Genomic DNA, 15,938 nt, shown 5'->3' with positions numbered 1-15,938 from the left:
GCATCCCATATAAAGGAGCAGATAAACTTTGAGTCACTTAGTGCCACAGTAATTGGGGATACCAGTAAACACGGAGAGTTGTGTGCCATGTCTAAGAGGTAAAAGCATCCAACTGGTTTTCAAAAGGTCACAAAAAATCTCTCTCTTTTGTATACATAACAAATAGAAGTCTATCAAATGCAACAGTAGCTACAAGTACTCACAGGCAAAGGTGTTATCGTATATACCAAAGGTTTAGAAAAATCCTTTGCTATTCTCCTAAAATAACAAAACCACAGGGATTCAATTGAAAATATCCCTGGTCACTAGTCAGTGAAGTCATCTTTAATTAATTTGAGTTGAAACTTCAACTTAAATTAACAAAAAGGATGTAAACTTTGCCATTATCTTTGTAGTCTAGATGAGTCTTCTAAAAACTAGTTCCAAATTAATCTTTAGAGGTAAACAATTCCCCTTTGGCATCTTTACTATAGCTAAGATATCTTGCTCTATGGGGACATAAGAAGTTGAAATGAAATTTGTTTATACATTTGCCGTAATTGGAAAAAAAAAAAAAAAAAAGAAAAAAATTTGAAAAATAACTGTTTTGCTGGTTTGGACAAGGCAAATTTACCAATTACCAGCAGATTAATTCAATGTTGAATTCACATCAGGGGAATAAAACAAAAGAAATTAACCCTTCATTTTCAGCACAACTTCATGTTCAGCAAACAATTTTTAAGATCTTACTTTATTCTCTTTCCTGTTCTGGTAACAGCTTGATGTCTTAGAGTAACAGACAAGGACAGTTAATATTATCCTCAAAATTCTCTCATCTAAAATTTTGGATTGATGCTCCTTGACTTTCTGATCTAGTGTGGGTCCAAAAGTTTAACAGAGCTTTTACTAAACATTCATAAATCACCTGTATGGTAGGCAAAATTGCCTTGCTAGTGCAACACCATCCACAAACTGCCTCAAAGCTTCCCTCACAGCTCCCTGATGAGCATACAGCTGACCAACTTGTAACAGGGATGAGAGCAAGTCATTTAGGATTGACAAACTAGAAAGGTTTTGGCCAGAACTTTCTGATGTGGCTAGCAAATCTGCACAAACAAAAGGAATAGATGCCAAAATATGTGATTAAAAGTTTAATAATAAAACAGAAGAAAACTCTCCCATGTTTCAGGCCAGTTTGATTGCACTTTTCTCTATATTTTAATCAGGATAATAACACATCCAATTACAAGCACAACTCTATCTCAAAGCCTGAATTAGGATTGCAAGGTATTGCCAACCACATGATTTAGGTATATATTATCAGGGGCTTCATTAATGTTTTCTGCAGGAGGGAAACTGGTTTTCACAGGCGGGCAAAACTCTTTGAACTGAACTTCTTTATAAGATAAACTTTCCTCCAGACCGTCAAATCAGGTGGGCAAAACCGTCCTCACAACCGGTCAATTTGCCCGGTGCCTGGCCCTTAATGAAACCCCTGTATTATCCCAGTCATCAGAACACATTGTCTCTAGTAGAAGCTCATAGAAATCACGGGCACTACTTTGCAAGCAGGGCTCTGCAGAATTGTGTCAAGAATAAAAGGAAACAAAAATTCCTCAATCACCTTACCCAACAAATTTTCCTTTTGCTTGTGTATCTGTTTGCCAGTACAAAACGCATCTAAACCAAAGGTTTCTTCAGCCATTTGTGTTAGTTTATGAAGTGCATCCATAGCCCATTCCAGGAGTCAGTGAACCAAGTAGAGGATCTCAACAATGATAATACTAAAAAAAATAACTGTCACCTGGGAATTACTCATAAACTCATGAATTGATTCACTGATCAAAAATTATCTGGTTGAACAGACTGTTTTGTTGGTACTAAGTCTGCCTAAATTTTCACAGGTCACTTGGCGACGGTTTATGAAAACAATGAAATAAAAAATCAATATTGGGGAGCTGGGATTGGGCGGTGGTGAGGTCACTCGCCTCCCATTAGTTCAATTCTTGGACCTGGTGTCACATGTGGGTTGAGTTTGTTGTTAGTTTTCTTCCTTACTCCAAGGGTCTTTCTAGGGGTCTCCAAAAACAAACACTCCAAATTCCAATTAGACCTAGTATCAGTGGACAAGAAGAGCCATCTTATGGAATATCCACTGCTAAATTCCCATTTCCATTATGAAAAAGTTACTGAATAACTGTGGAGAAGAGTAGATCTAAGTTTTGGAAAGAGGAATTTCTAAAGAAGAAGAGTGAACTTACCAACTATTATCTTAAATTTGTGGATTGTGGGTGGGAGCATTGCATATTCACAGCAAATTGATTTCCATCTGGCTTTCAACAGGTGGGACTTGTAACTCTTGTGTGTGAAGACTTCACTCTGCAGTGCTTCCTTCAGGGAGACCTCCCCTTCCGAATACTAAACATTAATCAATGAAAACCACGACTGACACACACATCACAAACTGAACAATCCCGTGTTTACACGTACTGACTATTATAGACCTGTTTAATTGGTATTTCCTCCTATACCGTATATTGTATAATATACATGAAAAAATTTCTCAGTTCTGATTGGTTAAGATGAACGCAGTTTTCAGTTAATTCAGTGCAGAAGAGAGTTAATTCAGTACAGAAGAGGGTTAATTCAGTGCAAAGAAAGAAACAAACCAGACATTCTGATTGGTCAGAATAATTGGTCAATGTCAATGTCAAGGTCAATGTGACTTGCAGGATTTCAATAAATAATTTTTGCATGTGATGCATGCGCTTTTCTTCCGCGTAGTTATGAGAAGCTACCTCGTATTTTTTCATGTATATTATTAATACATAATCACATGATTTTCTCGTGCAATTTGGAATAAATAATCACTTGTAAATGTTTTCAAAGATCACAAATTGCACTCACCCTATGGGCTCATGCAATTTTGTTAGTCTTTGAGAAAATTTACTCGTGCTTATTTATTCCAAATTGCACTCAAAATCATGTGATTACTATACAAATTGGATTTCCCTGCTGCTCTCAGAGGCTAGCTGGCCCACAGTTTCCTTGCCTAAAGCTATTCCAAGTTCTTCAGCACAAAGAAAAATCACCAACATGGAGCTAGAGTACCACGTATACATGTATGCCTGCATGATGAATGCTTGTTTAACCCTTTGACTCCCATGTCAGAGACCAAGACAGGAATTCTCCTTACAACATCAATACAATGTCAAGCAGACAAGTGAGGAGAATAAAGAAAAAAATCAATTGTAGAGGATTATTTAGTTAATCCAATACCAAATTTTCCAAACTTACATCACGAGAAGTGTTTGGCAGACAGTAAGTAGAGTTAGTTAAAGCAGTGATAGGGTTAATAATGATTTTGATTTTTCATACCTTTCCTGTGACTAGCAAATAGTGACTCTTCGCCAACAAGAACTGAACCCATGAAGTACTGCAGGGCTCAAATCTATCAACCAGGTTACTTGTATGAGACAGAATAATTGAAGCATGTGACAAGTCCAGAATGTCACACAATGAGTGAACAGCATCACTTAGGGCACACAATCCATTATCCAGCATATCTTTGGTACCAACTGACTGGGATATACTGGCAGCCATGCAAAGAGCACTAGCTTTTTTTAAGGGCTGCAAGAAAACAATTCATTCATTGAATGAATAAGGGGGGTAAGATTCTGATGGGAAACTGTTGTAAATTAAAATAGTAAATAGTCTTTATTTCACTGATAAAATACATATCAAGTGTTACATATAAAGTGTAATGGGCTAAAATGTGTATTAATTACTTACAGCTAAGTTATGCTTAAAACCAAGTCTATTAATAAAAGCATTTTTAAAACGCTCAGTATTACAAAGCGGATATAAATTATTGGCTTAACTTGCCTAAGCCTAAGGGTAGCAGAGTTAATCCTGGGAAGGGAGTGGTGCAATGGAAGATGTTCCCACACGCTTAATTTTTTGAAGATACCCATATGTTGTGCTGCATCAGATGGGGCAGATGGGGGGGGGGGGTGGAATTATAAGTACATATAATTTGGTTTCATCAGCTGAGTTGATAATGTACATGCCAATCGGATGCTGAAAACAATTTCTGAAGCTGATGTTTCAAGTATTAACCCTTCACCATTTGCTCTGATAAAGGGCTTAACCTTGGAATATCAGCTTTAGAAATTCTTTGCTGCGGCCAATTAATATTTATTAACCCAGTTGATACAACCAAATTATCTCAATGTGCAGAAACTACATTATTCATTACACCACTGATAACAAAGGCAAGGATCCTCACTGTATAAAATTTACCAGTCGAGATAAAAAAGACCTGACTGGAGAAAATCATTCTTTTCTGTTGAGTGATAGCCTTTTCCTTCAAATACTTAAATCTCTTAAAACTGCTGTCATTTCTTGTACCGAAACATTTTTTTTAACATTTCTATTGCCATGGTCATGTTGTGACAGGACTGCATGAACAGTTAATTGCCTGTGGGAAATCCAAATCGTCACCAATGAAAGTACGTAGCAGGTTTCACCTGTTTTAAAAGCCCAAACATTTCAGCAGTGATAAGCAAGTAATGATATGTCTCTTCAGGATTAATAAGATGGTCCAGGTCAACCTAGAACATAAAAAAAAAATTCAGTGAGAATAACATTCATGCAAGATTAAATGTATTGTATACAGTGGGAGATGCAGTAACCCAATGGTTAGTATGCTGCACTGCGGGTCAAGAGGTCTGGGTTTGAGAACTGGCTGGGTCATTTTGCTGTGTCCACTTGGGCAAAACACAGCTTTCTTTTCTATCACGTGCCTCTCTGTAACCAGGAGTACAGATAAAAAGCCTGCCAAGTGATAAAATGCTGGGGGAAGGGGATAACCTTGCAATGGACTAGCATCCCATCTTGGGGGAGTAGTAATACGCCTAGTTGCTTAGCCCTTTAACTCCCAGAAATGATTTAAACATGTATCTTCTCCCTTTAAAGCCCATACATGATTCAACAGGTAATGAGAATACTTGAACTTATCATGTAGAAGTTGTTCTCTTGATCTAACACCAAATTCTTATAACTTATTTACAAGGAAATGTGTAGCAGCTAGAGGGGAGAATTATAGTGATTAGGTCTTGGGATTTAAAGGGTGAATTCAATGGAAACCAGGATAACCTCGGGCTGGGTGGGCACTCTGTTTGAGTGCAGACTTAGCACAGCATTTAAATTTTAGTAATCCATAAATCTTTAATGGCACATCTTTCAAATTGTTTAAGTACCTATCGTAAAACGTCTGAAAGTATCAAAAGCTGATACCTATTTAGTTCTCACAACAAATTCCCCATGAAAGAAAACTGTTCTTGGAATTTTACAGTTTCACTTGTTTTCAAATAAAGAATTCTCACTGCCAGTGAAAAAATATTAATGTTTTGGAAATTAAAGTAAAAAAATATATTACATAGCCCTAAAATGCTTTTTCCAGGAAACATTTACCTTTCCACTGGTGTCTTGTTGTAGTGATTTGGTCCTTAGTGACGTCCACATTTCCAAAGCTGCACAAAGTGATTCCATAAATGGTTGCTCCAGGCAGATATCTTCTATCTGAAAAGTTACACCAACATTTCATTTGACAGTCTGATATTTTGAGGGAATGAGGTGCTTTTGGGGATGCACCGGAGGTGCAATGTCAGGGCCCCTTTCCCTTCGGAACGGTCCTCCATGTACACGTACAGGTACAGTATGTTGTTGTTGTAGAAAAACTGACTACAAAATTCATGTCTATTGTAAAACAGGCACATGACATTTCATCAAAGACAACAATTTGTTCCTGAAAATGTGTTGAACAAGGAACAATATAAAATCTGTATAAGTAATGTTCACTCTAGACTTCAAGTTAACTCAAATCAACTTCTTGCCCCAGTGCGTCTCTTTGTTGGAGGCACACTCAGTGGCCTAACAGATAGCCTGCAGCCAGCATGACCTCAAGAAATCCAAATTTGAGACCTGGGTGGGTCATCAAATTGTCAGATCAGATCTTAATCAAAAAAGTTTCCAGTACTTTCCTCTTCTCCTTCATAACTGTCAGAAAGCTCTGGCCTTGCTGAAGTTGCTCTCTCATTTACTGCATCTTTGTGCTCAAGCAAAGCCTGCCATAAATATGCAGCACCAAGTCTACCCAGCAAACGTGAATGCATGTTTTTCTCCTCATCCTGACTATCTGTTGAGTCCAATAACTGCTCTAGAGTCTCCCCAGCTTCTTGACAGTACTGCGGTGCAGATCTAAAGAAACTCAGCTACTATTAGTGTCGAGCCCTACAGTGTCTGCTCATCGCAGGTCTAGGTTTCTTTTGATGCAGATTTGATGTACTTGAAAGGGATCAATTTTTTTTGTCCCTGCCCATCAAGGTGTCTGCTGAGTAAAGATTCATTTTAATAAAAGTAACTGACAGTTTGAATGACCAACTTTGTCCTTTCAATAAGAAGATGATAAAAATTCTTCACAATTAATAGGAGACTTGGTCAATCCATGGTTACCATGCTGAACTCCAATTTAAGAGGACTGTTTTGGAGTCCTAACCAAGGCCACTGTGTTTTGTTCTCAGGCAACCCACTCTAGTTTCATACTGACCCTTTCCAACCATGAGTATGGATTGGTAATAGCAACTTAAATGCTGTGGATTTACAAGCAAGGGCTCGAAATTAATGGTAACCCATTGACCAATGGTTAGTAATTTTCAACGTTTGGTTACTAAAAATTTGTCCAACTAACCCGACATGGTGAGTAAAATTTTCTAACATATTTAAACATCAGTAGACCTCAGGGCAAAGAGCACGTAGGCCCGACTCTCAGAGGAATACTTAGAATACTCAAGTTGTTAAGTCAACTTTAACTCTTTTTAGAGAATGCTGTAGATGTACTGTTCTTGACTAATCATGGTAAACAAGAGGGAAATAAAATAGGTGGATAATTGTCTACGTTTTTGAGGTCAGTATGCAATTTCAGCTACTCTTTAATTTGTCCTAGTTGTTATTATCAAAATGTTCAATATTTGAGATATCGTAACTTGTGAGCTTGGATACCAAACTTTATTATTTGGTTAGTAAAAAAGATGTCTACTAACCCGAAGGGTTAGTGATCCAAAAATTAAATTGGAGCCCTGCCTGCCATGGACTAACAGCCTGTCCAACAGCACTAGGCCTTTCAGGCTGGTAGCTAAGAAGTTAGGCTACTGGCTGAAATTTCAAGTGAGGTGGCTCAAAGGCGGTGAACAATTGTAAGTATACAATGAAATATATGAAGTTCATATATTTTGAACTGCGGTATTAGATACGCATGATGCACAATCCTCGCAGTAGATAGCGCTATTGCTTAAATACACTGTAGCGCTATTGCTTAAATAGCGCTATCTACTGCGAGGATCGTGCATCATACGTATCTCATACCACAGTTCAAAATATATGAACTACAGCAATTTGCTCTACTGCTGTGTCATAGCTGAAAAAGTTTGGAACAATTCAATGAAACATTTTGGCAGGTACAGTTGTACTTCACTTATGAAAGGGGAAACCATAAGAAGAAGTCAGAATGTAAAAGAAAGTATTTTGTTACCTTTTGGTCTTGTAACAAGCAAGCTCTTCCTGCAAAACAAAACAGAGCTGGCTTCCTTCTACATCTTTTGCATCTTCTTGCTCTGCAAATGCACTGCATAGGGTTCTGAGAAGAAAAAAGAACCAAGAAATTTCTTCAGACAGTTTCCAATTTACTCAATCTTACTTTAATTATGTAAACAACAACAAACATATGAAACATATGTGTGAACTGCGGTTATGAGACGTATACGAGAACGATCCTTCGCAGTAAAGCACTATTTGAGCAATAGTGAAAATCAGACCTGAAAAAAATTTCAAGCCTGTACGGGACTCGAACCACTGACCTCTGCGATACTAGTGCAGCGCTCTACCAATTGAGCTAACAAGCCAACTGGGAGCAGGCCATCAAATTAATTCGATATAAACCCGTAGATGATAAATCAAACAACAACAAACATATGAAACATATGTGTGAACTGCGGTTATGAGACGTATACGAGAACGATCCTTCGCAGTAAAGCACTATTTGAGCAATAGTGAAAATCAGACCTGAAAAAAATTTCAGGCCTGTACGGGACTCGAACCACTGACCTCTGCGATACTAGTGCAGCGCTCTACCAATTGAGCTAACAAGCCAACTGGGAGCAGGCCATCAAATTAATTCGATATAAACCCGGCCTGCTCCCAGTTGCCTTGTTAGCTCAATTGGTAGAGCGCTGCACTAGTATCGCAGAGGTCAGTGGTTCGAGTCCCGTACAGGCCTGAAATTTTTTTCAGGTCTGATTTTCACTATTGCTCAAATAGTGCTTTACTGCGAAGGATCGTTCTCGTATACGTCTCATAACCGCAGTTCACACATATGTTTCATATGTTTGTTGTTGTTTGATTTATCATCTACGGGTTTATATCGAATTAATTTGATGGCCTGCTCCCAGTTGACTTGTTAGCTCAATTGGTAGAGCGCTGCACTAGTATCGCAGAGGTCAGTGGTTCGAGTCCCGTACAGGCTTGAAATTTTTTTCAGGTCTGATTTTCACTATTGCTCAAATAGTGCTTTACTGCGAAGGATCGTTCTCGTATACGTCTCATAACCGCAGTTCACACATACCGGTATGTTTCATATGTTTGTTGTTGTTTGATTTATCATCTACGGGTTTATATCGAATTAATTTGATGGCCTGCTCCCAGTTGGCTTGTTAGCTCAATGGGTAGAGCGCTGCACTAGTATCGCAGAGGTCAGTGGTTCGAGTCCCGTACAGGCCTGAAATTTTTTTCAGGTCTGATTTTCACTATTGCTCAAATAGTGCTTTACTGCGAAGGATCGTTCTCGTATACGTTTAATTATGTAATTCTTCAACACCATAATGATTATATCATTTTGTCTTTTTTTATCACTATGCCTTATCTCTCCAGAGTCAACCTTAAAAATATTAGAATTCCCCCCATTTTTTTCTTCCCTCTTTAAATTAATCTGATCCTTTTGAAGCCTTGAATGAGCCAAAAACTAGGATTTTGGTGTATTGAGGTGAGGAATCTGCCACATTTCAACGGTTATGTTATGATAGTGCTTGAATAATTTTTATTCACTTGCTGCAATGCATAAAAAACTCACTCCTCCCTTTTCTGATGCATTGCAACTTGTGAATAGAAATCGTTTGAGGGCACTTCCCATGGAATAATCTTTATATTTGCTGCATGTATGTATGTTCTGTTTGATTATGAAAACAACATGCATGTATGTGATCAAGTTTAAACAAATTAAAACCAATTTTCTGGAGTTCTTGTAACCTTTTTTTTACACATTATAATCTGACATCTGCTTAAAACTCATAAGCTTTAAGTTAATCGACATCAAAATACTAATATTTATTTTGAACTCTATTGCAAACCTGCATCTCTCAGACTGTTTTTCTCCCTCCTGTAGATCCTTCACCAGCTCATGTTTCACTGAGACCCATTGTCTGACTGGCTGTTTTAGGGTGTGGGCATCAGAGGCTGTTTTCAGTGCTACCAGAACCACAGTTGAAGCAGTCTTTAGTGCATCCCTGATTCTTCCGGCTCTTCTTTGACAGTCAACTAGCAAGGCATACTTTGTGAGTAGCTTCACCTGAAAAGTATTTTTCAAACATTGCCAAATAAACATTTTCAAAACTCACCATGTCATTGTTAGCCAAAATTAGACTTGTCATCAGCAACTTATTCTACATTCACCCTTTAACTCCCATGAGTGACCAAGACAGAATTTCTCCTTACTGTATCAACACTATATCAAACAGACAAGTAATGAGAATAAAGACAAATACCAATTGATAAAGGGATTATAAGTTAAGCTAATACCAAATTCTCCAAACTTAGATCATAGAAATTGTGAAGCAGACACTAAGGAGAATTATGAATGAAATCTTGGGAGTGAAAGAGTAATAAGTTTTCCCCTCTTACCCACTCTTGTTCCTATTCGGTTCATCGCAAACCTGTTTCATGTTTGTAGCCATAGCAAATTGACCTCATGAGCTAGAAGGCCTATCTTGTCACAGCTTATTTCAGTTTCAGAATCATGAACTGATTACGAGTGTTGGTGATTCCCCCTAGAAAGAATACCAGTTCATGAAAAGGTTACTCCCCTCTAGCGCTCCACACTAATGGTAGCCAACTAGCCACAGACTAGTGGAAATTCAGTTTTGGCTAGTGGTTTCTGATTTCCAACAGCCAGTTTGGCTAGTAAACAAACTAAAATTGCTGTAACATCTAAGATGTCACTGGCCACTTGGCTAGTAAGTTGAAAAGTTCAGCACAAAACTTTTTGTCAAAGTTTCCCTTAAAGTCTTGCAAAACCCCTTTATACTCCTGTGCTGGGTTGTTCTTTACTTCTACATGTGTTTAGCTACCAGTAATTAAGAAATTTGTCGAATTCTGGCAGTTGTTGACTGTATGAAAGGACCTTGTTCTAGCTTAGAACACCTGCTTCCCATAAGACAGTCTTGAAACAATACTTGAATGTAACATTTTCAGCGAGGAAAACTCTCATGTATAGGGTCAAACCATAGTTCAACTGAACTATTAATTATTTCAATAAACTTTAAATTATAGTACTTTCATCAATTGAACAGACTTTACCTCTTCAGCTTGGACAATGATTTTCTCTTCTGTTTCAGCTCCAAAGCTACAGATTTTTAACTCATCACAGGCAAGAGCCAGCAATGGCACTCCGTCAGTAAAACAGTCGCTTTGATAGGACACACAGCCTACATTGTAAACAGTACTACCCAGCCATCACAGCTCAGTAAGAGATAAAGGAATATCAGGGTCTTCAAGAGCATTGTGAATAACCTTGCTTGCTTGCTGTGCAACTGTAACACATTCTCTCAGAATGTGAATTCTGTGAAGAAAACAAAACTGTGAATCAAACACTGCACTTTGAATGACAACATACAGTTGTACTTCACCCATCACCTCTCACAAACTGACTAGTAACAAACAGTAGAATACTTTCCTTCCACAAGATAAGGAGTTCTATTTGACAATGGAGACCATCCATTTATTCGAAGAGAGAGTGAAGAGAGCCCCTTCTCCATTTTTCCACCATCATAGTTTTTCCAGGACTTGACCACTTGAATGAACTTGAGCAAGTCATTAGCATGACAAAAAGCCTGGTCAAACTGACCCTTAGATATGAGCTGAACAATAATCAAATAAATTGTCTTGCCAAGTTGGTCCAGTGAAGGAATAAACTTGAGATATTTACCATTCTGAATAGATAATGTGTCGCTGAGCAACATACTCACTAAACAAAAATCCATAGAATTGTATATTAGTCAGTAATCATTTTAATTTTCACATTACTTCTAATGAAGGATAAGTATGAACTCTTACAAAGAAAATTAACATTTTTCAACCATTTTAAGGAAGTTGTTCATTAGTATTTTACTACTACTAAAGTCAGTATTGTCGGTTCTCCAAAATGATCAGGGGTGTTCTAAGAAGGTATACAGGTGTATTGTTTCCCACTATCACACAACTAGAAACTATATTTCGTGTAGGAGACAAAAGTCATTTTGAGATTGATTATCAAAGATAAGAAATAAAAAAAATTCTGAGGTTTCTTCAAGTCTCTTTTTTATATTCAGATGCTTGGAGAGGAAGGGACAAAAAAAGTCATAAACATTCAGGGTTCTCCTTAAGTATTGGCCACCATTTTAGAACATAAAAAAAACTACCTTGATTTTGAGTTGTGAAAAAACAACAAATTTCCTGAACAAACAACTTCCTTGAAGGCCATTTTCGCATAAACATCCACAAAAATATTTAAGGTTAAATTACATTTTCATGCTGGTTGAGCACCCATTCAATCTCTACCTAGCTCATGTTTACCTAGCCAACCAACTATCATATCACTTTGCATATACTTCCAAACAAATGCATGAGATAGAATTTTAGAGCCCATACATTTTAAATAGATTAAGTACAAACCAACTCAATTGGGGGTAACTGGGTCTTTATTGCCTAAGACCATATGCGATGCTCCCCATTACAGGGAGGTAAATAGAAGAAAAGAAAGAAAAAAAATTTTTTGCAGATTTTTACAGAGAGAGGAAAACAGGAAGACCTGGAGAAAATACTCTTGGAGTGAGGACAAGAACCAAAAACTGAGTCAACCCACATCTCATGCCAAGTCCAGGAATTGAACGTGCATCACAACATGGAGGGGGGGGGGTGAGTCCTCTCACCCCTGTGCCATCCCCTCTCCCAGAAACAATACTTTGTGGGCAGCATGCCCCAAGATCCCAGAATGCATGCAACTAACCATATACTGGCTAATAGCCAATCCTTTTTGAAAACTCTGTACACTTATTTTGCAGCTCTCACTTACCTAAATTTGAGGAGTTTGTGATTTCATCAAGGTGCTTCCCTTTTGCTTTGACTTTTTTCAAAGTCTCAATAGCCCATCTCAGAAACTTGGTTGAAAACAATGTGTATTTTGACACAGATTCTTCTGCAACTTTGCAACCCAACTTGCTGCCATTTTTGGCATTCAAGGGTGATCGTAGCGGAGAAAGATAGTCTAAAAGAAAATTAGAGAATTGCTTCATAAACATAATCATGCCATCTTTCAAAATGTTGTTTCATGTACTCACAAAAATATTAAACAGATTTCGCCTTTTTTAACCCTTTGACTTGGGGGTGACTAGCATCTCATTTCTCCTTACAATGTCACCCCCAAAACACACATAATTTGAGAACATGAGAATAACGGAATTGATCACCAACGGAAATGATCACCGATGAAAGAAGCTCTTAATTGTTGAATTAATTCTACTTATTGTCAGTATCTTTGGAAATGTGTAAAGTTCAGTATGCAAAACAAGTGTATTACATGGGTAAAACATTCTCCCGTCGATGAAGGCAAACGAATACCCTTTCCATCGATCGTGCGCAATTATTTTTCAGAAGAATGGTATTCCACATTTACTAAAATTCAATCGATGGAAAGTCAACATCGTTTCCCTGTAGCTTGATGATAATCATAAAACTGCACAAAACTTTAAAAGCTATCATAAGCTTGCTTTAAGGAAACATAATTGCAAAACTAGTGTCTTCAAACAAATCGTTTGTTTCACCATTCAGAAGCGCCTTCAGAATTCTTTCCCCCTCCATGTATCCAAGAGGTCCGTTCCATCACAGGTTTTTCATGGTAATGGCTCTTGAAGGAGGTCCTCACGGAAACTTTAGTCGTGAGTTCCCGCTAGTATTGGTGAAACACCACTAATCAAATCAAAAATGGCGCCTTCTTTTTCACCGGTTAGGAGTCCATGTATGACCCCGTAAAATGTCCTGAGCTCGGTATATATTTTCAATGTATTCCAATGTATTCCAATGTATTCCAATGTATTCCCATACATGGACTACTAACCCAAAACTGGCTGTTCGGAATCAAAATTATCTTCGTTTGTCAGTCAACTCTTCCACACATCCGGTGAGAAAGAGTAACATACATTCACTTCCATAGCGTAGTAGATGTAAAAAAAAAAAAAAAAAACTGTCCGAAAAGTATGCAACAGGCGGACTTATCTGGGCGGTAAAACTTCCACCGGCTGCCGCAGGGTTATCATTTGTGTGATATCATTAATTTTTTTGTTTACAGCACCTTTATTGACCAATATCACTGTATGATTTTGGTGGTTTTTCTTTGTAGAATGTCGATACCATTGTTCCCCTGTTTATGCGTAACAGTGGGAAAGAGCAAAATGTTCAGTTCCTATTGAAACTAAAACTGTGTGTGTAGATGTATAACGCAAGTGAACACTTTATTGATTTATGAAGAACTCGCTGCAACAAATATTTGAGAAGGTGACCTCTTGCGCTCAATCAATCAATCAATAATCTTTATTTATACACGATAAGTATTAAAAACGACACTTCGCTTGTGGGGTCGTGTCTAAATAATTAAGTAAGATAACTAATGAATTAGAGAATAAATAGGATATACCCAGCTAAAATCATATCGCTACTTACTACTTGCAAGTCGAAAACGATAAAAGCTTAAGCTTTTATGCACATCAAACTTTTATGAGAACAAAGTGAGGTGCATTTTGATTGTATTTGTGCTTACACACTGGAGTCTAGAGGAAAGCCACAGGTATCAGATTAACCTTGGTAGTGGATAGAACGAGGACGTGTCTGTCAGGGTAAGATCGTTTCTAACTAAAAAATTACCATATGAATCTTCTCTTCTTGCTTTAATGGAACAAAGGGCTGTTGTAAGAAAATTCTCCCTGATTCAACTCTGCTATTAGTATGGAACAAGATCACTCAACAAATGGACAATCAAGTAGCAATTAAGCTTATTTGTCCATGCCATGGAAAAAAAAAACCTGAATTTATGTAATGTAACTGTAGAGTTCACTAAAACAACCTTGAAACAGGAATCAGAAATTAATTATTCAACAAACTTCTTCAGCAGCAGATCTGTAAAAAAGTTTTTATCACTGACACACAATTTATCTTCTTAATTCATTTAGGAAGGTTTTGAAGGAGATATTTGTGGGGGAGCTACAGCCAGATGAAACAGTAGATGCCATGAGAGAAGCTAGATTGTTATCCAATGTAGGTTTAAAAATTTAGCTCGTATTAATCGACAGATATGCAAGAGAGCATAATGTACAACAAGCAACATATACCCTGAACTTAAAAAACTTAAATTTGTCAAATGAACATCCAGTATTTTTTTACTTTAACTGAAATAACTGAGACTTTCTGAGGTTGCCTAGAAATGATGAATTAATTGTACACTGCTCATAGGGGAAAGTTGGTATGTGGGAGATTCAACATGGTGAATACATTTGGTCACTATATTGGACGGGTGGAAGATCTCGGACAAGTGATAAAGTGAGAGGCAAGGTGGGGGGGTTTCTGGATTTTCTCCTCCTCTTTCCTCCCTTTTGGTTTGTCACTCCTCCCAGATCAATTCCACCCATCCATTATGGCAACCAAATATATTTGCCCCCTTGAATCTTGCATGCACACACCAACTACGGCCTGCAAGCAGGCTAGATGAATTGTGGACATAGAAATAGTAAAAAAAAAATTTGATGTAACTTGTGATATTCCCTACAAGTATTGTAGCATAGCTGTTTGGGAGAGTGCTCTCAATTCCCACTGTCTTTGTAACAACAAGTGCCAGATTGAATTTTTCACCTTTTTTTAGCTAAATCATCCTAACATTGACAAGTTCTTGGATAGTTTCATGGATGGAGAGTTCTTCTGCATTGTTACAGAATATTGTGAGGTGAGTTTGGATGTTTATGTCAAATATATCTGTCTTGATTTAAAGTCTGTTTTTAATTTGGTGATACACATGTGATGTTACTTAGCATATCATGATATAGTGACTGCTAGATCATCTTCTTTGTTCTTTTGTTCTCTCCCCGCCTCAATTTAATTCATAACTCAATATTTACACATTGAAAAGCACACAGCAACTGACATTTGTCATGTACATGTAGCAGCAAACTACTAGATAAATATAGAAAGTATTCAGATAGATAAAATGGAAAGGTGTTCTGATAATTTGTGCTTTTAAAATTGTTGCATGAATTTTGAATGTTATCTCATCCCCTAAAAATTGTCCCATGTCTCATCAAATTGTATGTAAATCATTTTTTGTCAATTCATTTTTACTATTGTAATTATAACCCAAAATTCCAGTTTGAGTAATGAAACCAAACTTTGGGTTTACATCTCTTTACCTTAGTTAAGGAAAAATGCGTCTGCGGGCATGATCTATAAAGGTAAACCTCTTGGTCTTTGCAAGAGGTTTGCCAGCAGATTTTTTTGTTTTTGTTTTGTTTTGTTATGGTACATGAATTGTTTCACAGAAATTCATGTGTCTA

General features: G+C 37.4%; 3 protein-coding genes and 1 long non-coding RNA gene across 7 annotated transcripts in view; 2 read left to right on the top strand and 2 right to left on the bottom strand.

The window, feature by feature from the left end:
- Positions 1-18: 18 nt before the first annotated feature.
- LOC148715626 (uncharacterized) lies at positions 19-9,464 on the bottom strand. 2 transcript variants are annotated; one of them, XM_088746713.1, is made up of 8 exons: positions 5,455-5,556; positions 4,509-4,592; positions 3,358-3,609; positions 2,241-2,397; positions 1,609-1,659; positions 905-1,085; positions 730-765; positions 19-91 (listed from the first exon to the last, which is right to left on the bottom strand). In XM_088746713.1, exons 1-8 carry the CDS (start codon positions 5,530-5,532, stop codon positions 34-36), a joined length of 897 nt encoding a protein of 298 aa, XP_088602839.1. In that variant the 5' UTR covers positions 5,533-5,556; the 3' UTR covers positions 19-33. The 2 variants fall into 2 exon arrangements, with proteins under 2 accessions (XP_088602839.1, XP_088602840.1); XM_088746714.1 differs by lacking the exons at positions 19-91; positions 730-765; positions 905-1,085 and adding exons at positions 6,020-6,370; positions 7,571-7,675; positions 9,441-9,464 and having other exon boundaries at positions 1,625-1,763; positions 5,455-5,562.
- LOC148715625 (uncharacterized) lies at positions 9,018-11,651 on the top strand. Its single transcript, XR_015995926.1, has 3 exons — positions 9,018-9,076; positions 9,476-9,644; positions 10,704-11,651. It is a non-coding gene; the product is annotated as an uncharacterized LOC148715625 (long non-coding RNA).
- On the bottom strand, positions 10,795-13,327 carry LOC148715624 (uncharacterized). Of its 3 annotated transcripts, none has more exons than XM_088746722.1 (3): positions 13,167-13,327; positions 12,419-12,610; positions 10,795-10,927 (listed from the first exon to the last, which is right to left on the bottom strand). In XM_088746722.1, the coding sequence occupies exons 1-3, from the start codon at positions 13,201-13,203 to the stop codon at positions 10,914-10,916; spliced, it is 243 nt and encodes an 80-aa protein (XP_088602848.1). In that variant the 5' UTR covers positions 13,204-13,327; the 3' UTR covers positions 10,795-10,913. The 3 variants fall into 3 exon arrangements, with proteins under 3 accessions (XP_088602848.1, XP_088602849.1, XP_088602847.1); XM_088746723.1 differs by lacking the exon at positions 10,795-10,927 and adding an exon at positions 11,005-11,225 and having other exon boundaries at positions 13,167-13,324; XM_088746721.1 differs by lacking the exon at positions 10,795-10,927 and adding an exon at positions 11,005-11,332 and having other exon boundaries at positions 13,167-13,301.
- A 127-nt stretch (positions 13,328-13,454) lies between these two features.
- LOC148715623 (serine/threonine-protein kinase Nek11-like) overlaps positions 13,455-15,938 on the top strand; it is a 3,311-nt gene continuing 827 nt past the window's right edge. Inside the window, exons 1-4 of the mRNA XM_088746725.1 lie at positions 13,455-13,522; positions 14,173-14,234; positions 14,568-14,652; positions 15,254-15,334. Of these exons, the coding sequence (XP_088602851.1) occupies positions 14,626-14,652; positions 15,254-15,334 (108 nt within the window). The 5' untranslated portion in view covers positions 13,455-13,522; positions 14,173-14,234; positions 14,568-14,625. The remainder of the gene's footprint in view (positions 13,523-14,172; positions 14,235-14,567; positions 14,653-15,253; positions 15,335-15,938) is intronic.

Source organism: Stylophora pistillata, unplaced genomic scaffold (genome assembly GCF_964205215.1).
Source record: "Stylophora pistillata unplaced genomic scaffold, jaStyPist1.2 SCAFFOLD_63, whole genome shotgun sequence".
NCBI classification, from domain to species: Eukaryota; Metazoa; Cnidaria; class Anthozoa; order Scleractinia; family Pocilloporidae; genus Stylophora; species Stylophora pistillata.
The sequence above is the reverse complement of the archived record's forward strand: the minus strand, read 5'-3'. Positions and strand labels throughout refer to the sequence as shown.